Below are 22,012 nucleotides of genomic sequence, written 5' to 3'. Positions count from 1 at the left end.
TCTCTTTCTCTTAGAGCGCCATGGCTGATATTGGACCACCTGTTCGATTGCTGATCATCTTGAACGACCACAACAGCGTCAGACTGGAGCATCGAAATGGGATTCCCAACTCAATGGAAGAGCTTGTTGAGGAGGTCAAGAATTCATGTGGATTAGAAGGTTACATAAGCAGTGCATGACATTAAGGATTTTGGGAGATGGCCCTGGGGGCCATCTAAGCTAATTTACAGATGGCCCTGAGTCCAATAGAGATTGCCCTGAAAAATGCGCTCGGACGAAATGACGCACGAAGGGTTTGCGGGGCCTCCCCCTAAAACATTTAGATTTTTGCAGGTCTTAGATGCTGTCTGGTGCATTCTATAGACTGAATTATAAGATGAACCACCACAATATTACAATTTCAATTGTATTCTTCATTTCACTTTTTTGTGTTTGCTCGCTTGCATGCCCTGCATAGCTATAATAAATACTTAAGTTGTTGGTCAAGACACTTTCCATCTGATGAAGGCAAATGCCTTCCCAGATGTAAAAAAGTAGAAAACATTACATGCAGTTATAACTGCCAAAACAAACATTATTTACGCGATTATGGCCCCTGTTAAAAATGTTAGTAATGTTATCTACTCTAAGTTGGTCGAAGGAATGCCTCCTCATCCAGAAGCTGACCGAGCAGACCCGAGCAGACCCGAGCAGCCGAGTGCATCCGCGAAGCACACACAATGGCGACGTCAGAGTTCCCGTTAGCCGGCAAATCTAAATCTCTTCGGTCAAAAATAATTTCCCTTTAGCGCAATACCGCTTCAGTTGCGCCACTTATGTGACAGACAAGAAGAGTATGTGACAGACAAGAATAGTCAATTCTAATGTGTAACACTTAATGTGGAGAAAGAGATGTGCTGTATGGGTTGATTGTGCGTTGATCTGTTGGTAATGCCTCGGGGTTCCGGTGGGCATGTAAACAAATGCATAATGCTGCGCTATACTTTGTGGCCTCACCCGGTTGCATAGCGACACTTATTGTTTAGGTCACGGTGTCTTTTAATAAGCAGGTAGTCCTATCATTAGCTAAAACTAGCTGGATCTGATTGATATGGACATAAACGCGAGTGAAGTCTAATCTGACAGGAGAGAGAGATCAGCTGCTGCTGACGAGTCGACACGCAGCTCTGCATGATCAGATGCAGCGGTGAGGGGAACAAATCACACACTTCAGGTTAGAATATCACACGTAGCTATTTTAATTAGCTCTCAAACTACCGTAACTAGTTATAGATATGTTTAGTTTTACTGTCGGGTCACTCATTACTGGATCCGCGAGCTGCATGATACTGGTATAATAGATTGCCCGATCGGGCAACCAGCAGGTGAGGCTTCATGGCCCGAGCTAAGTACTAGATGGCCCCGGGCCATCGGGCAGTCCTTAATGTCGAGCCCTGATAAGGCTACAGTACAAAGACACTGATTTTGGGAACACATTTGTTAATCTTACATCTACACATGCGATTAAAGATTTAACAGTGATCAAAGTTGTCAAATTAGACCCGGTTTCTACAACTGTGGTCTTGTACCCAGTTGAGATACCATTAAATAGTACCCCTACAAGTGGACTGTACAGTGAAGACTCCTCCTCTGGATCTGTGAATACAGATGACACAGTACTATTTAGCGGCTCTTGCTCGGAATCATTAAGAACACAGCGGTGGCCTAAAGTGTTTCCAATCCCGGTCTTCTCCTATGAGACAGAATGTCAATTACAGAGAGGAAATGTAGAGTACACAAACAACCAATCTAGACTGACACCAAGCTCAAATCATCTGCAGAGCTTGCTGTGAACTCGTTGAAGACCAAGTCTCAAGAAGAGTCCTACCCTGCGAAGAATTTAAAGAGAGCCAGGCGAGCTGAGGCCAACCATTTTCCATCCTTGCCGATTGGTGAGACTCCAGAAAGCATGGAGCAAGAGACAATTTCCCTTTTGGCAGAGCAACAGAAAAGAAACAACCGGCAATCAATAAAAGAAAAGATGGCGAAGGCGTTTGGATACCGAAGACAAGAAATAGTGCATCAGAGGCCAAGCATTGAAGGCCTCTTGGAGCGGTGGCCTGCACTTTTTCACATGGAATTGGTCATTATTTTGATGTAAGCCTGTAGTGGAGAAGAAATGAGGGCCCAACTAACTAACAACTATAGACAGCCAAGGCAAATATGTCTACGTTTTATTTTTACAATATCAATATCACAATATAAGCTTTACATCTATTACTCTTAGTATCTTTATTTGGTGGTGGTTTTCAATAAATATGTGGATTAATTTAAATGTTACATTCATACAAGCTGACTTGGAGTACTTTTAATCAAACCGTTGGCTCTTTATAAAAAATATGTGTATTATAATTTCTCATTGTTTTTTGTTTCCTATATGCTGCTATATTTTCTAGGTAAATGCTGAGTTCATAACAACAACTCCATTGGAGACAAAGTTCTTGGCGCAGTTGGACAAACACTCCACCAAACTGCTGCAGGTCATCAGGAGCAGGGGAGGAGTTGTGAAACAGAAGACCACCGGGATCTTGCAGGTTTTGGATGAGGTATCTAGGAATGAGTTTATCTGTGGGATCAGTGGCTGAATCGTCCTTTTTTTTGCATTTGATTTTATATATATAAAAATAAATAAATAAAACTGTTCTTACTCAGACTGTGGACATCGCCATCAGAAGAGAATGCATCCTCAAATCTCTAATGATCTACCTGGGTGAACCTGTTGACCATCTCATCAAAGAATTCCAGGTAAGACCTCCCACTCACTCACAAGAAGTTTGTTCATAAAAGAAAATAACATATTTGTACTCAGGGTGTCCGCGGGGTCTTAAAAAGTATTAAAAGTTGATAAATCAATTTAGCGAAAATTAAGGCTATTAAAAAATATTAAATGGCATTTTCCAAGGTATTAAGAAGTCCCACAGCAACGACAACATGAAACACCCTTTAATTTACTGAAACGACATGTCGGGAAACCCCCTCAAGGCGACCCCATGCATAGCGCGCCGTAAAATGCTGCTTCTTATTTTAAGTTTCGTTGCCTTGCTCCGCTCTGTGGGGGGGGGTCCCAAGGTGGGTAGACCGACATACGCAACGCTTTGGGGGTCCAACGGCTCCGTGTGTAAGCCCTATATGATAATTTTCTGATAACGATGAAATAGCCCGCCTCCCTCTCCCCACGTCTCCTGCTGCTGCTGGGCTGTCAGAAGAGGGGGAGGAAAAGAGAGGCAGGCACCGTTTATTAAATATTATCATACAGAGAACAGAGTCGTTATCAATTAGTTTTAAAGCTCAATAAATAACAAAGAAGAGCTCTGATCGGCACTTTTCTAATTTTGTACGGAAGATTTAAACTTTAACGGACATGTTGACCGGCGGAACATTTTTTTTTAACGGAAACTACCGCACGGTTCCCTCGTCCCTTGGAAGTGGCGGAGAGGTGGGTGTTTTTCATCTGCTGGTGGACTACCTGAGAGATATACAGCAGGAGAACACGCCGTCCACTGCGGAGAATAAACAGAAGGTTAACCATGGCAACCTTGCTCCGGGGTCTTCTTCGCTGCTTTTGGTGTATTTTGTGGCGGAAGCTGCGCCACTTACAGGCCTGGCATATGTACTACAGCGTTTCCAGCATTTCCAGCGGTCTAGTGTGAACGGACACATTAATGAATCGTGTGTGAACGAACGGAAGACTTTTTTGCGTTTGCGTATGCGTTTTACCGTATGCGTCCTCGTGGGACCGGGGTCTAAGCCAAACTATCCGGTCACAGAGATCTGCTATTTTAAAGTAAAGTCAACACATATCGACCCTAAATATAGTCTATATTAAGAATGAGAAAAGTCTTAACATATATATCGTTTTTTGTAAACATATGACAAATGTGTGAGGGTGATGACGTCAGAGCATCGTCCTATGTGCCAGGGCTTAGCCCCGGACAGCCCCAGCCCAATTTAACCCCTGGGTATTTGTGAGGGAGCTCCTATATGGCATTACCCCGCTGAAGCTCACCAAAGTTTAATATATTTCATAGTTCAAAGTTTTGTCAATTGTTTTGTTTATTGGTCAAATACTGGTTTCTAATGGTTTCTGAGGAGTTTTACTGGAATGAAAGAGCACAGAGTACAGAGGCAACAAAGCAGCATACTGCATTAAACCTGACCTTCACAGAGAGGTTGAAGTTCATGTGGAGAGGAGGCTTCAGTAGTCTGTCTGCACTCTGTTTAGTTGTGCTATCTTACAATCAATATAGTCAATGTGAGGTAAAGTGTGTAACCGGTTTGAACTAAAAATTTGCGATGAGGTCTTAAAATGTATGGAAAGGGTCTTAAAAAAGGTCTTAAAATGTATTAAATTTGACCTCAGGATTTCTGCATATACCCTGGTACTGCATGCAAATAACTGCTTGGTTAGAAAGCTAGTCATTTGTGATGAACTCCTGAGCTTTCCTCTTGAGCCGACTGAACTGAGAACTTTCCTTTTTTCATCTATCCACTATAATCTTGTATTTTTAAAAGGTAGCTGCAAACTTGGGGAAGCCTTTGCGCCTCAGGCCTGTTGAACTACACTATGTGGTCCTCATCCATTTCCCTTTTGTTTGCATGATATGCAGGACGCTGAGGCTGGAGAACTGGAGCAGGCAACAATGGCAATCTTTGTCATTGGGAAAGAGGATCAGTTTCATCGACCCAAAGACGTCAAGGTTCTCATCGAAGGAACAGAGGTCCTCAGCGGCTTGCCCTCGGTTGCGACAGCTTTTGCCATGCTCTTCGGGCTCATATACGGACTGAACTTAAGATATCCGAAATAACTGCAATCCACTTTTGAAGTTGTGGAAAAAGTCCTGATGGAACTTGAGGGGAAAAAGATGAGCCCAAAAGTGAATAGACTGAGAACCAAGCTGTTCATCCCAGAGTAGACACTTTGTTGCACTCACTCACAGTTACCATTGTTACATGGTAAGGTTTCTAAAACCAAGGTTTTATAATAATTATGCATTGTTAAACATTTGCGAAAAAGTGTTGTGTTCAGAAGTTGCACTTACAGTATGATCGATTTTCACTGTAGAAGTTATGCATGTCTAATCATTTTCAGAGATTACATGTCTCACAGGCGCAAGTTGTCAGTGTTGCTTTAAAAAAAGTGTGCAGTAGATAATAAGGACAATTCTTTTTTCTAAGAGTTTAATGTTTGGAAGCAGCACATATTACTGCAACTAATAACTGTGGTACTTATTAACATGTCTAAGATCAGGTAATGGCTGCCTCAGAGGCCAAAGCTGGTTGTGTGAACAACTTGTTTTTCATTCAAATAAATGTGCTCTGGAGTTAAAATATACAGATTGATCTGAAGAAATTGACTGTTTTACTTTTATTAGACTACCTTTCAGTTGCATTGCACTCCTTAAATGTGTTTGAGACAGTTTAGGTAACAATGTGGCTGTCATTTGATTAACTCTGAAAATACAGTTTTAATGAATAAATCACATGAAATGAGTTACAGGTGTCCCCTCAGCTGTGCAGACTTATTTAATAATGCGGTAGGAAATTGTGGAGTAAAATTAATATCTTGTACACACACACTTTTCCTCTACTGATGAGAGGAAGGCAGAGGGGACTAAAGTATTTCTTATTTTTCTACATTGACCTGAATGTATTCTTTATTCTGTGTATTTGTGGACTTAAATATAAGTTTTTATAAACTTTGTGATACATATATTTGCAGTCACTTTATTATTCGTTAAATACATTTAATTCAAGCTAAGATACATTAGCTAGTTAGTGCTCTTACCTGTGTGCCTCCTTCAAACAGCATTATAACCAGACTGTATCTTCAAACGATAAGTACCAGTTATAGCTACTTGATTTTAGATAAACAATTGAAAAGACAAAATCAACCAGCTAATGTATTGAAAGACCAATCTTTATTTTAAGGTGCCTTTTCTTTAAACCTTCAGATGTGAGATATTAGTTATGCAGTAATAGTATTGACAATACAAGAATACTGAGCAACTTTAGTTGAGTTAACTTTATATTTCTTGTCTAAAAAGCATTTATTACACTCATTTTTCCCGGCTTTTTTTTAAGATCATACGTCAAACGCGTCATATTACATCACGCAGGGGACACATCTCCGCTTTCTGACCGCGGGTATAGTAGAGTTGCGTTGAGTAGAGCGGTTGTGTTTTAGTGAGCTGGTATTTTTCGTTAGTTTTACATTGTATTTCACCATTTGTAATCATGGTGCAGTATTGTGTTTGTGCAGGTTGCACAAATACCAGCCTGTCAGGACATTGAGTCCACAGTAAAAAGGACCGGAGCTAGCGTTCGTTCCTGGGTGCGTTGTGCATCCACCTCCCTGCAGCACATACTCTCCACAGCTTTATCAGGAAACCGTATTAATTCTCTCTCCCCCCCTGCTGCTCTCTCTCTCTCTCCTCCGGTACACGGCACCGTAAGACATAGTGTGGAGTTGCATTAGGTAACGCTGTGGTGGCTGTACTGCTCCAGCCGTCTCCTTTGTGTTTGTTTGTTTCCCCCTGTCTGTGTTGTTTGTGTGTGCGTGGTGGCTGTCACTCCTGGCTCCCGGCTCAACCTCCACTCACCTGCTGCAATCAGCTGTGCACCCTCCCCGACTACACAACTGCTTTCCATCAAGCCATTTACAACGACATATCAACGGAGGCTCCACAACCTTTCTCCGCCAGATCGTCAAGTATCAGCAGTATCTCGCGTCTCTCCTCCGGTACACAGCACCGTAGTGTGGAGTTGCATTAGGTAACGCGAGATACGGCTGATACTTGCGCATTAGTTTCTGTTATGGATCAGTATCAACAGTCCTGCCAGTAACGTTACTATATTATCAATGCTACTTTAGTTATAGCCTGATATATGATAGCTAACTTTACAATGTTGTGATGTGACGTTAGCTAACATTCTGTAGCTAACGCCGGTCACTCACCAAGATAGCTGCCCAGTTCTCCACTGGTTCTCCTCACACCACAGCTCAATTTCTCTCCGATGGCCGTTATTTCTTCTAATCATTGGCTGCTCCTGGTCTCTTGGACGCCTAGCAGGCTCATAATTATAAGGTTGTGGTCCGTCATATGCATTCGAATATTCATGTTCAACTTCTTCTGTGTCTTCTGTGTCGAAACTAGCATTGGGATCCATGTTTATTAATACGTTACACCGGCCGATCTCCCCCTTGTGTCCCCCGTATTACGTCACACGCGGGAGGTCACGTGCCGAGGCTTTTTTATGTGGAAGTGAACATTTCTTACAAAAACGACGCCAGATGTCACTGTAGTGTATATTTCTGTATATTTTTGGGAAAATCTATTGTTTCATCATTTTCATACACATTTATTCACAGGTGTCTTTAACCTGGAAGTTGCTCTTTAAGGTAAATAAAACACAGTAAACCATATTGCAAACCTCAAACAATAATTTCTGTTGAGATAATACTACAGAATCCTAAAAATATAACTGTTTTTCTCCCCTATTCATTTGTTTTGGCCAGCATCCATGTCACATGTCAACTTTCTGTCAGTAAGACAAAATATATGGCGGAAACTTGTTTTACTATGTGGAAAATGCAATATTTTGAGATAAGTTCACCGTTAAAGGAGCGTTTTGATAGAAATTAAAAGGGGGGGAAATGTAGCGATCACAAAATTTGACAGTCGTTTCTCTGAAACGACTATGTGTTGCACTGTGGACTAACATAGCTTTAACATGTTTAGGGTCCGTGTCCACATAGCGCTTTTTCCCGACGCTAGCATCTTTTTACAATTGATTCCTATGACAACAGAGCGAACGCCGTCACATGCGGCCATCTAGAGAAGAAGCGTCGCTTCCAGTGACTTATTTTCTGAGGGCTTTCGAGTTCAAAATATTTCAACTTTTATCATCATCATGATAAAGACTAGAAGGATCATTTATTAGAGCCGATGTGCCGGACCCTTGATGTTGCTGTCGTTGAGTGTTGAACTATCTTGGTACACGGATCGTCCTCCCTACAGCTGTCAGCTGAGCGCTGAAACTCATTCATACAAACTGTGAGAGCTAGCATCTCCCAGTCGGTGTTTATGGTGAAAAAACAAGGTCAAACTAATGTTTAGTAGCACAAACGGATAATACAATCCAAGGGGGCTGTGCTAGTATGTCAAACAACAGCAGTGATACGTTGTCAAGATAACATTGTCCTAGAAACATAAAAAAGCACTAGGACAGTTTTTGGTTTGGACCCGGGCCCTAAATGTGAGAATGGGTTGCCATTGCCTTCTTTTTCTCCGTCTAAGCGTACAAATAAATAATACCTGAGCAGAACGGCAAAGATTTGACAAATAAAAAACTCAATATATTGCAAATAAGTTTTTACACTTGGCTGATCAGCAAACGTTATTGATTATACGATAATGCATAAGGCGTCTAAATCAAAACCTGCGTGCAAAATAATTTCTTGAATGATTTCATCAACATCTGAATGATTGAGTTGAATTTATTATTTGTATTTCTGTAGTAAAGCCTTCACTTTTAGTAGCACCACAGGAGAACATCAGCTCTGTCTTAAACTTCCTGCATCTTTCACCATTAAAGAAACTCAGAAGCATGGCAGCTGTAATGTTTCCCTAACCTCCTCAAAACTTGTAAGTGTTTATCCCTCAGGAGAAAAGCAAGTCCAGATTTACACCGTGTAGGTTTTTGTTCGATGGCCAGGAAGCTCCTGCAGCCTCAAACGGGAGAAAAAACACAAATGGTACGGTGTTGGTCAGAACATTTTCAGGTGATTTTAGCCTTAACAAAATGTGAACCTAAATTTGATTTCATGAAGCTACCATTATAGAAAGACAAAAAGCATTGTCTGACAGACACACTGCTGCACTATCACCAAGGGGCTTTGTTAAAGAGATCACCCCTCAAATGACTTTTTATGACTCAAACACTCCGGTAATTAGGATAATTATCTCTTTATGCACAGCCATTAAGGAAATGTCTCGAAAAGACTCACAGATGACCTCATGTAAAGCAGCTATAACAGTTTATTTAAATGTATGTATGTTTGGAAACCTTATATGCAGGTATTTTCCGTCATAAAATGCAGCAGTTTCACAAAACGAGATAATAAACATCCAGCCTTCTAGGGGCTAAGACTCATGGGAGCTGTAGTCGTTGGATACAAACAAAAATAATGAACGTTGTATATTTATACATCAATTTGGTTTCCACAATGACAAAACGCACAAGGATACAACACAAAGATACAGATAGTAAAACTTCATGCTGTACTCCAGCATTAAAGTGTTACGTATCATTTAAGGGGAACTTTTGATGAATTGCTCTTTTATTTTTTTGCTATTTATTTTTTAATATCAGTTTCTAGTATGAACTGGTCATGGTCGTGCATTGCCCAGATGTGCTAAAGGGAGGACATGGAGCATTTACAGTTTCAATAATGAGTTGATGTGCAGTAGAATAATATTCCTATAGTCCTGTAAATTAATTAAGAGGTGGGGCCTCCAATGATCGGACGTGTTTATCCAGCACATCCCACAGATGATGGATTGGATTGAGATCTGGTGAATATGGAGGGCTTGTGTGGTAATATCACAGCTGGGATATCAGTGTTTGACTCTGGCTATGTTTGATTTCACATTTGCATTATTACAATTGGCATAATTAAGGTTCAAAAGAGGGGGTTAGGGATTGGGTCCTGAAGCTGGCCTAATTACCAGGGAGTCTCCCAACGACACAGGGTTTCTCCTCCAGGGGCAGTTTAGATAGGCTACTGCTCTGGGGTCTTACCAGCCCACCAACACCTACTGCACTACACACTCCGTTTGATATCCCGGCGGTCGGACATGCAACGTTTTAGTGCCTGAAATAAGTGATACGACGGGCAGCTGGTGTTAGAGGCCACGCTGTTAGTGGCTAACAGATTACCTTGATCCAGTGCAGGGGTCGGCAACCCGCGGCCCACGGGCCGCATGCGGCCCTTTAAGCTCTCTGCTCTGGCTCCCTTGAGTTTAGACAAAAATAAGAAGGAAATAAAATAAAAGTATTTGTAGGACTATTTATATTTTTTTGCAGGGTTGAAAATGTTTCGTATCTTGTATTTTGAGGTGATACTGTGACACATAAATAAAAAACAAAACGGTTTTAATTAGGTCAACTAAAATATCCGTCACATCCTGCTACGGTCCCGCTCGATGAGCGAACTATGGATAAATCAAAGAAAAGTACCGGAGGAACACAGGATTTAATTCTGTGTGGACAGAGTTATATGCTTTCACAGCAAACGATGCTGGTTTACCGGTATGTTTGATATGTAGAGAGAGAAGTTGTCAACGGTGCTGCAGCCTTTACTTATCGAGGAACAACAAGGGAGAGGAAGACAGCTGACAATCTTCAGTCATAATTCAATGGGGTATGTAATTTATTTCAGAAAACACTTTTTGTTATATTCCATGGAATGCTCTTAACGTCCCGATAGCAATGAATATATTAAATGCTTTGACAATAAATACATACAAAAATTAATCTCTGGAAGCCGTAGCGCTGTAAAAAGCACGACCAATCATTTTAGCCGACCCGGCTAAAATAACTGGATGGCCTACCTGCCTGTCAGCCTTCCATCTGTGCACAAACTTACCTCGTGGCCTCATTAATAATGCGCGTTCGTGTGTGTGTTGGAGGAGGGACTCTATAAGAAAGTCTGAAGGAAGATGCCTATTTTTTCCGGCTGTGTATTTTCAAATTCTAGCGCACACGAGCTGGTTTCTCCATTCTTACCTACCCTACCTTTAACTCTTTTTAGGGTGCAGCTATATGTTTTATTTATTTCAAAGTGGTCCCATTTTAATAATATATTTTTCCTTCAAATGTGCAGAGGACTCCCCAAGTGCTGTGTTTAATTTATTTTAAAGTAGGCCTGTATATTATTTGTAATTCTCCTTATAGGAGTTCTTTGTTTCTTATTAGAGGGTTAACAGTTGTATATAATGTAATAAATAGCCTAATAAATGCAAAAAAAACTGTAGTTTTTGTCTGATATAACAATAAATACAACTTTATTAGCTATCAAGCTGTGAAATATGTTTTGCGGCTCCAGACAAAAACAATTTGGGGAAAAAGGAGCAAAATGGCTCTTTTGGTCAAAAAGGTTGCAGAACCCTGATCTAGTGTGTAGATTTTGGGGGGTTAGTTCTGAAAATAGAACAGCCGTTTTCCGGTGCCTTATCAGCATCGGAGCTCGGTATCAGAGATGACTTAGATATATAGGGTTATATCGAAGTTAGATTCCTTTTCACAATGTTCAGCTTTGTGGACAAAGGGTTCACTTGCTGTTCTACTTTGACTTAAGCACAAGATCAGAGTGCTTTTCCCACCTCTGCTTATATTTTCTGGTACTGCAACCCAGTCTCACGGCATTTCGTGTTATAGTCACAACATTTAATCTATTGATTCATGTTCACCAACACGATTTTAAAAGCAATGTATTTCTATTGGTAGTATGTTTCGTGACTGCAACACGTTTTTTTGTCCGTTCGGGTCTTGGAAAACTGGAAGCTGTGGGGTTCATAAAAACATGTTCTTACTCAATATCAAGCCACGATTATTGTTTTTATTTTAAATCGTATAATGTCTGACTTTTTTTGTTGTCTGTGAGGAAAATAAATGGGGCTCAGAGCCTCAGAATACTGAAATCTGTATTTTTTAAAACTCTTTTTTTCCTTCTAATTTGTTATTCTTTTCTAAATAACACTCTGTTATTTACTCACCAGTAATACACAATTATCCTTTTTAAAAAAAAAGTATTTATTTGTTTAATTCCATAATCTCTAGTTTTTTTGTGTGTTATTTTTGAAATAAATCTGCTCCTGTTGGAGACAAATGTATCCTATGTTTCCTAATTGTTATTGTGTAAGTAAACCTTCCTAGAAGTGTTAGTCGGGTGATAAACATTTAAGGAATGTGGCAAAGTGCACACACAGACACACACACACCATTTACATAAAAAAATAAATGTAAATTAAAAAAAATCTTTTTTATAAAAACCCTTGTATTTGGATGGAATATTACCTATAGTGATAATACAATTATTTTTACAGTATGGTACCTGAAAAAGGTCAAATGGCACTGATGGTATCCAAATGTGCCAAAATGTGCCCAAAACGCCACTATGAGACAAAACACAAAGTGTTTGACCAAACATTCCCTCTCAAGTCAGAACTGAGGTCACAAAAAATAAGCAGTCTCAGAGCCCAATATGATCAGTCCACCTGGATCAAAATTAAAACTAAATATGGTTCCAGGGCAGGCTAACCGAGGCTAACCAATGAGATCCTACATGTGTGTATGAGAATGGCCCTGATCTAAACTCCTGGCAGGACAAGCTCCAGCTCAATTTTCGCACTGAATAAAAGAAAGTGAGTGAGGGACTGCAATATAAGAGGGAAAGAAAGATACACTTTAAAACTGTTAAATTGTTATGATGTGTAAAGACTGATATTGTTCTATAATCGTCTGAAACTGTTAGGTCATGATGTGAAACGGCTAACAAAGAAAAAGGGAAACTCAAGCTGCTGCTACACTTTATTTTATTTATCTAAAATCAAGCACTTTTAAAATGCACATATTTTCAAAAGCTATTTTATTTATTTTCTCTATTTTATTTTTAAATACAGCCCGAGAGGAACATTACACATATCCACAGTATTTACTGCATATCTGTATAGTTCAATGTTAATTGACAATAAATATTGTTGTTTTTTAATTGTACTTTCTTTATTTGATTGGCAGTCAGTTGTTGATTACATGCAGACGTTGATAAAGCAACAGGCTACTTCAATATATATCACACTAATTCACAAAGCAAGTTTGACATTTTGATGTTCTGGACCTTTGCATGGTGACATTTTCTCTAACCGGACCTCGTTGAATTTGAGTTAGAATACCCCTGATGTAGCAGTACCCAACCCAGTCTCACGGCATTTCTTGTTATAGTCACGACATTTAATCTATTGATTCGTGTTCACCAACACGATTTTCCCCTTTTTTTCGTGTCACACAGAATGATTTTAAAAGCAATGTATTTCTATTGGTAGTATGTTTCGTGCCTGCAGCACGTCTTTTTGTCCGTTTGGGTCTTGGAAGACCGGAAGCTGTGGGGTTAATAAAAACATGTTCTTACTCAATTTCAAGCCACGATTTTTTTTTTCTTTTAAATTGTATAATGTCTGACTTTTTTTGTCGTCTGTGAGGAAAAGAAATGGGGCTCAGAGCCTCAGAATACTGAAATCTGTATTTTTTAAAATCTTTTTTTCCTTCTAATTTGTTATTCTTTTCTAAATAACACACTGTTATTTACTCACCAATAACACACAATTATCCTTGTGTTTTTATTTATTTGTTTAATTCCATAATCTCTGGCTTTTTTGGCGTCCGTCAGGAACTGAATTTCAAAATAAAAATAACCGGAAACAGACGTAGGCCTATAAGCAGGGCTGCACATAACTGGTGCGCAGGTGCGCATGCGAACCTCCGCCAAAAAAAGAGCACCGGGTCATTTGAAAAAAGGCGCATTTGCGTACCAACATTGAGAGGGAGAGAGAGAAGGGAGAAGAGAAAAGAGAGGAGAGAGAAGAGAGGAGAGAGGAGAGAGAAGAGAGAAGAGAGAAGAGAGAAGAGAGAAGAGAGAAGAGAGAGAAAGATATTTGCGAGTTGCATATTAACTGAGGGCGGCCGTAGCACTTGCGTTATAACTTTTCGCCTAGGGCGCCAGATCTGGGGAGGCGCTGCGCTGGCAGTTCTGGGAGGGAAAACATTTTTTTTTTACTGTTGGGGCTACTCCTAATTTTCGGCCTTGATGTAACAATATTCATAATTAAGTAAATGTAACACCCTTTTCACCCCGGTTACACATTTCATTTGCCCTGTACGATGGGCGCTGTAAGTGATGAAAATGGGGGATGTTCGCTTATCTGGCGCCCGCAGCTCACAGCCAAAATGCGAGTGAGCGAGGGAGAGAGGGAGGGTGCACCGGTACCGGCGCTGTTGTTATTAGAATCTGGTGCTAGCTGCTCTAACGGATATAAGAAGAAGATGTGTCTACAACAGGGGTCGGCAACCCCTGGCACCGTAACCAGTGGCACACTAGGAATAAATGGAATAAGTGTGCAAAATATTTAAATTGTATTTTCGGATCCTTGTAGACCGCCGCCAGAGCGCGTCTCCCCGTTACCTGCAGAAGGAAGCCATGCACGCAACGCAGCCCCGCTCTCTTTAACTCCAGGTGACTTTCTGCCGCTTTCCTCCGTGGTGCAGTGCTGATCGTTTCACCACGGAGGAAAGCACTTCACTAATTGCAGTACCCAAAAGGAGCTGTACAAATGCCACCGTTTTTGCGTGGCTGTGTATTTAGTTGAAAGCCCAGTGGCGATCTGCTCATCTCTCATCGAAATAATATGCTACAAAGGGGCGGACTGGCCATCTGTGTGTTGCACTTTCCTGTCGGCTCCCAGACCGTAGTCGAAGAGGGCAGAAGCAACAAGCTTCAGGTTCAATAACCCACTTTAGCTTAAATGACTGGAGAGAGGCGAGCTCTTCTTGGGAGGCCGTTGCATTTATTTAGCTGTTCTTCTGTTTCACAAAATACATCACAGACCTCTGTTTTTCTGCTTCCTCGTTTCACTTCCAGAAACATACACACGTTCCCTCACTGTCGCTCTACCATCCACAAACACACATGCACAAGCCACACCCCTCTCTCTCTCTCTCTTAAAGGGACAGCGATCTCATCTCACTCTGCATTACCCTAATATCATAACATGTGTGCTCTGGAAAATCACAGAACGGACGATCGTCCTTATTATTATGCCGTTTAAACCAATTATTTAAATGTGTTAAATTCGGCATCATGTAAATTGCGCTGACAGGTCCACACACTGCTTCCCCGCAGCGAGGCTCCCCCGCCCTCCTGCTGATAGTTCACGAGCGTCAAGCTCCTCAACCGCCCCCCTCCCCGTTGATAATTCTCGATCGTTGGCACGCTGATCAATTTTTTTTTTTAAATGGCACTTCATATCAAAAAGGTTGCCGACCCCTGGTCTACAATAATGTGGAGGGAAAGTCCTCTCCATTCAGACTGAGAGGCTGATAACTACAGCTTAGTGAGGTAAAGGTTGCCAGTTACTTTGGCATTAGGGCAGGGATATCTAGATACTTTCCAAGGTTTGACATAATGAATTGTGCTACTTTTAAAGCAAGCAACGATGTTTTCAAATCTTTAATCAAAAAGCTCCTCAAAAACACTATCGAAGCAGTTCCTGCCGTTGCTACGTTAGTTCAAAGTTTGAAACAGTAACAACGGACTATTTTTCTTAGCGGATGCATGTCAATTTAAATCAATACAACTATTTTTTAAATCAATAAAAGCATTTCAATTAATATTGGGAGTCATATCGTTACTTTGTTGAGAATTTGGCCATGTAATAAGCGGGATAATGTGCAGCGACTTGGTCCTTATGGGGAAAATATCACCTTCATGCTAATCTAGATCCCTCCGCTTCGTGTCGGGCTCCTGATCAGCCTTATAATGACCGCGTTGAAGACCCTCGCCATAAAACATGATGTCGCTATAACTCCTATGAAAATGTTCAAAAAGTGCTCAAACTTCACATGTGTGCTAACAGTCCAGCCGTGAAGACATTTACGGGACAGTTTTGAGATTTCTTCAAATGCCGTTGCTATGGCAACACAATGCTCGCCCTGAAACACAGCTTTCTCATAACTTCAGTGAAACTGCTCCAAACACCCCAAAACTTCAAAGGTTTGGTAACGATGCAGCCATCAACGCATCGAAGTGTATAATGGGGTGTCATCAAATGCCGTTGCCATGGCGACAGATCATTTGCCATCAAGTTAGTTCAGAAGTTTGCGGTTCAAATATTCTGCTGCTATTCCAAGCCTTTTTACTTTCTTTTCTTCTCTCATCACACATTCAAGCCCCCAGTGTTCATGTATCATTTAAATCTAAATTCTTCACTTTCTTCTTACACATTACATTTCAGCATAGCAGTTTAGCGTCAGCTTTTCAGCATAAAGCATTCCCACTAGCAATTTCTTCAGGAAATGCATTCTCTAGTTAATGTTAAAATCTGAAGAAAACCTCTTTAACAAGGTCTGAACAATGTTTGATATCTCTAAAAGTAAGAATCAGATTTGTGTTACACGAATAATGTCAGAAAGATGTGTAACATTTTAAAGTTGGAATGAGGTTTCTCAGTGAAAGTATGGATGAACAGTTAGCAGTTGAAGTCGCATGAAGATTTGTTGAAGTCTGAAGAATTTCTCCATTCACTTCCATGTTAAAAATGGAATGTATTATGGGATGTATCTCTTGAATTATGAAAGTTATGAATGAAAAAAGTAATAGCCATCGATTCCCGACCGAGCTGAACGTTTTGATGTTCTAACGGAGTTTCTGCGATGTTCAATGCAGGAGGAGAAGAGGTGCAAAATTCCGGCGGAATAATAAACTTTCTGTCCATAGAATAATATAGTTGGAATGCTGTATCAGCATTCCCACTAAACTATCAGTTGTAGATGACAGTAGTTAACAGATCCAATCAGAAAGCAGGCAAAGATGGACGTGGTTCTGCTGCTGATCATGGCAGCTGCAGGCAGGTGTTTTATGTATTTAGATATATTTTTATTTATTTATTGATGATTTCATCTAAACCTGAGGGGTCATGAGAAGATTAAGTGGAGAGGAAATGTCTGATTCTTGATAAAATAACGATAAGTATTGCAGTTGCATTGTATTTTTAAAGGTCATCTCTTAATGAAGTTAATGAAATGCAGTTCAAAGTAAAATATTTAATTGTAAAAATGTATAATGATGACACATCCAGAGGAGGGAAGTAGTTGAGTACAAATACTTCGGTACTGTTCTTAAGTACATTTTTCTGGTATCAGTACTTTACTCCACTACTTATGTTTCTGACAACTTTTTACGTTTACTTCTAACATTTTGAACGAAAATACCTGTACTTTCTACTTCTTACATTTTGAACACAAATACCTGTACTTTCTATTTCTTACATTTTGAACACAAATACCTGTACTTTCTACTTCTTACATTTTCCAAACAGGTTGGTGACCATAGTTTGAATGTGTGTTTGGTGATCATTATTATTTAGAGTCATTGCGTGCCTATTGATTTGAACACGATCCGTGTATCCATCATTTCCTGGTCTTTTCTAAAGAAGAGGGACCAATGAAAACGTTGTCATGTTGCAGTTGTTCAGCATGGAAACATTCATTAGCTAACAATGACATTATTGTCCGATTAATATAAAGTGAGGTCAGGTACTCTTTAAAACAGCTTCTAGTTATGGGTACTTTTTACTTAAGTACATTTCAAAGCCTCTTTACTTTTACTTGAGTAAAGAAGTTTAGTCAGTACTTCTACTTTACTGGAGTATTTTTAAACACGAGTATCTGTACTTCTACTTGAGTAAAGGATGTGTGTACTTTTGCCATCTCTGGACACATCCTATTACACTATGATTTGATTTTAAAAGTCAAGTTTTAGCATTAATTAGTGTATGTCTGTCAGGGCTGAGCGCTGTCATCTCATCCTGGACGTCAGTACCATTTTGTTTATGATTCAAAGTCCATGACTGAAGCCCAGAGGTACTGCAGAGAGCACTTCACAGACCTGGCCACTGTCCACAGCATGGAGGACGTGGAGCTCCGGAACAACATGGCAGGCCCTCATGGCCAAGTGAGTTCCCTTTCTCTCTCTGATATTTGAAAGCTATTCTGACTATTGGGTAGTTATAACAGTATATAGGTTTGAAAGTTTTAAAGGTCACCTATTATGCAAAATCCACTTTTTCATGTCTTTTCTACATTAACATGTGTCCCCTCTGTAAAGAGATTCTGAAAGTTTCAGGAACAAAGATTATCTCTCTTTTTGTCCTGATCCATTTATATAAAAAACCTGTCTGAAAATGAGCTGATCAGATTTTGGCCAGTTTATGATGTCATAAAGATTTTTTGGTTTGTGTAACCATTAGCCAATCACCAACCAAGGTAACCCCCCCCCCCCCACCCCCCCCCCCTTATCACCTCAATCTCCTCCTAGAGCATCATTAGCCGCGTTCACACCAAGTACTTTGCCGTACTTAGTTCCCAGCACTTAGTTCCCAGCACTTAGTTCCCCTATGGAACAAAGAGCCTATCGCGTTCACACCGGAATTGGGGACTGGCGCCAACACCTCCTCATCTCCACCGCTCCCATGCTAATGCTAATAATGCTAATGCTAGGATAATAAAATGGCGGCTCTACAAAACATTTCAGAGTTTTACGGGGCGTGGTTTGCAATTCGCCCAGCCAATCCGAACTGGGGCACTTTTTCCCCCCAGGAGAGTACCACCTCTCAGCAGGCACTAAAAATGCGGGTAAAAGTTCCCGGCACTAAGTACTCTTTTTGGTGTGAACGCGACATAAGGGGTATTAACAGAACTAAACGGGAAAGGTACGGGGAAAAGTACTCCGGTGTGAACGCGCCTCTTGTGTTCTTTTTAACCAAATATCTCTCAGAGGGGCGTGGGGAGGGGCTCCTTATTTTCATCTAAAGTAACAGACAGAGAATCAGCACTTTTGAAACAGGGCTGAAACAGAGGGGATTATGGGATGCTACAATGATCTGATTGGTATTTCGAGCTAAACACTCCAGAGATATGTTTTGTATATATCTGAGACTTATAATATATTGATGAAAAACAGTATAATAGGGTACCTTTAAGATTTTATTTGTATTCAGAAATACACAACAGATACCAGCAGTGTGGTATTGATGTCAGGCTGTATGTTGTGGTGACTCTACTCAGCACTTCTCTGTGGTACATTTTCAGGGCAGAATGAGACATTTGTGTTCATCAACAGCTACTGCAGAGACCACCACACAGACCTGGCCAGTGTGAGGAGCAAGGCAGAGAACCAGCAGATACTAGATCAGATCCCTGGAGGAGCAGCTTGAATCGGCCTTTCCAGAGACACCTGGAAGTGGTCTGATGGAAGTCGCTCCTCCTTCAGGTACTGGTCGGTACATGAACCTAACTTCGCACACCAATGAGACTTGTGTCACTGCAGCTTTTGGGAACTTGGGAAGACTGTCGGATGTTGAAAACTTTCATTTGCTACAGTGAGTAAAAATCCCAGCTACGACAAAAGCAATTGATAAGATTGAGTCTGCTGAAGAAGAAGCCACCTTAAATGTTGTGACTGATGAAGTGTATTTGTGATTTCAGAAAGACGAGATGTTGGTGACGGTAGATTGTGTTTTCCACTTTTATGCAATTATACATACAGTAATTTGGTATACAGTAAAGTATGTGAGCATTTTCTGTTGTCTGTACTTCAGTGATCATGATGATGAGCTTTGTATGTCAGGTGAAAAATAACCTAATGGACGACCACATCCAACTGGTCTGGAGGAAGCAGCCAGATGGACAAGTCTTCCAGAAAGAGGAGAAGAAGAAGAGGGAAGAGCTTTGAAGTTGAATTGCTGTGTCGGCTTTTATCAGGGAAAACTGTATTTTCTTCCCTCGATAGTCCTCGTGTGACAGAATACAGCTGCAACAATTAAATATGTAATCTATTAGTAGCGAGATAAGATAGGAGATGTAATGCTTTCTCTTGGTATATATGGTCTTGAAGTTGAATGTATCTGCTTTGCCTGCGGAAAATAATAACAGGCATTTTTTGCTATTTTGTGACTTTTTATGTTTTCTTAGACTCTTCGTCTCATTTGAAGAAGCATTTACGGTTAAGACCAAACGCTAACCGCCAATGTTAGCTAACTAAATTCAACTAAGCTGTCTATTACTACTGTTACTTTGGGACTGTTTAAATAAAGTTTGATTGTCATGTGTAAATAACATACTAAACAAAGTATATTTACACGCAAAACGACCGCTATTAATCTGACAAATTATTATCCTAACAAAGCAAGGAATACGTGGACAAACAATTAAACCTAACAACATGCTGACATAAACATTATTTGGGGCTAAACATTTGAACGGCATATGAGTTAGTAAAGTAGTGGATGGAACATTCTTTGCTTTTTTACTTCATCCTCATCAAATTCAGTATTGGAGACCAATACTTCAGATAGTTATGCTTACTGCTTGAATTAAAAAAGACACATATTTAATAACAACGAAAAAACTGAGAAGAGGTCCCATTTTGGATACAGAATATCTTAGTTTCTTCTTTTCAAATTTTTCATTGTTGTGTTGTCTTCTCTTTTCTTTTATCAGAATACAATAAGTAAAAGCAATGTCATTGATATTTATTTTCTATTGTCTTTATTTGCATATTTGATATTGAGGTAATCCAAAAGTTCCAGAAAGTAATAAGGATACATTACTTTAATATTGGGGTAATTATATTACATTACTGATTACTTTTTTTTTTTAACAGGTAACTAGTAATTGTAACAGATTTCATTTTTAAGTAACCTTCCCAACCCTCGTAGGCTATGTAGAAATAATCATAATTATTGTCTCCAGTCATCGTAGTACTATGCAACACAGTCTCACTCCCTGAACGTCCAGGAGCGATGCTTGGTCAGGATCCTTTGGCGTGCAGTTGGGACGCGCAGAGTCCATACTTGTCAACCCTCCCGATTTTCGCGTGAGACTCCCGATTTCATTGCCCTCTCCCGGTTTCCTCCCGGGGTCATATTTCTCCTGAATTTCTCCCGATTTCTGACAAAATCAGATTTACTCAGGACTGTTTCCACTCGGACTTTAATACAGCTACACCATTGTTTGGTTTCCATGGTAACACGTCTCTTTAGTAGCGCGCGCAACTCAAAGTCTGAGAGGGTGAGGCAGATAGTCACAGAAAACAGAACAAGAATTGACAACTACTCTACTCTTTGCTCACTCCTTTCCTGTAAAATACAGGTCAAGCCCACACATATGCTCCATCAAGGATGGTGCTTCAGTCCGCAAGGCATTGCACTTAGAACTACAATAAGCATGTTAATGTTAATCTAACAGCTCCGGCGATCCACTAGCACCCCCCCTTCCCATTTTGCATTTTGAAATGCTCCCGATTTCTGAGGTCTCAAGGTTGGCAAGTATGGCCGAGTGTCCTTCAGCTTCATAAACGGACGCAAAGAGCTTTCGACTGACTGCAATGTATTCCCATCGGCGGCGGTATTTGACGCTCAGGGAAGCACCGCATCGGTCCATGTTGGCGGCATTTAAAGGCAATGTAAGCATCCATTCCCATTGGATAATGGAGGATTTTACACCCGGAAGTAACTATTCTCCTTACTGTCGATTGATTTTACAGTGATATCTGCACTACTCATCAACTCAAAAACATCAGATTATCCTTGTTAATTACACAACATTGATTGGTTTAAATTGTGTACAATGCTTTTGCACTTTTCCCCTTCGATTCGGAGAAACAAATATTGTTTCGGAGTTTAGGATGGCAGAAGAAACTACACTACCCAGAATCCTCAGCTATCGTTTGGGACTACACCATGTGCTTTGCTTCACAAACCCTGTGATTAGTCCTCAAGCTCTGTGATAGGATGTTGGAGCGGCAGTGCGCAAACATCCTATCACCCCCCCCCCCCCCCCCCCCTTAGGTCACAGGCTAATCCAATAAAACGAAATAAAAAAGATACACAGAAAAAATAGTGCAAGTAAATACAAAAAGAAAAATAGTAAAATAGTAAAAAGTGAAATAAGAGTCTGGACAAGTGATTGGAATATGATATATTTGACAAATAATTTCTAAATAGCAGCCAGATGAATGTTATGGATGTTGTTTCAAAGTGCAGGTGTTTAATAGTCTTATGGCCTGTGGGATGAAGCTGTCCCTGAGTCTGGTGGTTTTAGTCCTGATGCTGCGGTACCGCCTGCCAGACGGCAGCAGACA

General features: G+C 40.4%; 1 protein-coding gene across 8 annotated transcripts in view; it reads left to right on the top strand.

The window, feature by feature from the left end:
• LOC307021953 (uncharacterized protein) overlaps nucleotides 1-6,421 on the top strand; it is a 28,653-nt gene extending 22,232 nt beyond the window's left edge. For 4 of the 8 annotated variants that reach the window (XR_013803285.1, XR_013803286.1, XR_013803287.1 and 1 more), the window contains one exon: nucleotides 15-2,568. Coding sequence is in view for 3 of the 8 variants with exons in the window: in XM_079654500.1 (XP_079510626.1) it covers nucleotides 15-134; nucleotides 2,436-2,585; nucleotides 2,692-2,784; nucleotides 4,647-4,844 (561 nt within the window). In the remaining 5 variants the exon portion in view is untranslated. Of the gene's footprint in view, nucleotides 1-14; nucleotides 2,586-2,691; nucleotides 2,785-4,646 lie in introns of those variants that run through there. The other 4 variants (XM_079654502.1, XM_079654500.1, XM_079654501.1 and 1 more) reach the window with 2 other exon arrangements.
• The last annotated feature ends 15,591 nt before the right edge of the window (nucleotides 6,422-22,012 follow it).

This window comes from Notothenia rossii (genome assembly GCF_949606895.1).
Source record: "Notothenia rossii genome assembly, chromosome: 10".
NCBI lineage: Eukaryota > Metazoa > Chordata > Actinopteri > Perciformes > Nototheniidae > Notothenia > Notothenia rossii.
This window is presented reverse-complemented; position numbering and strand designations above follow the sequence as displayed.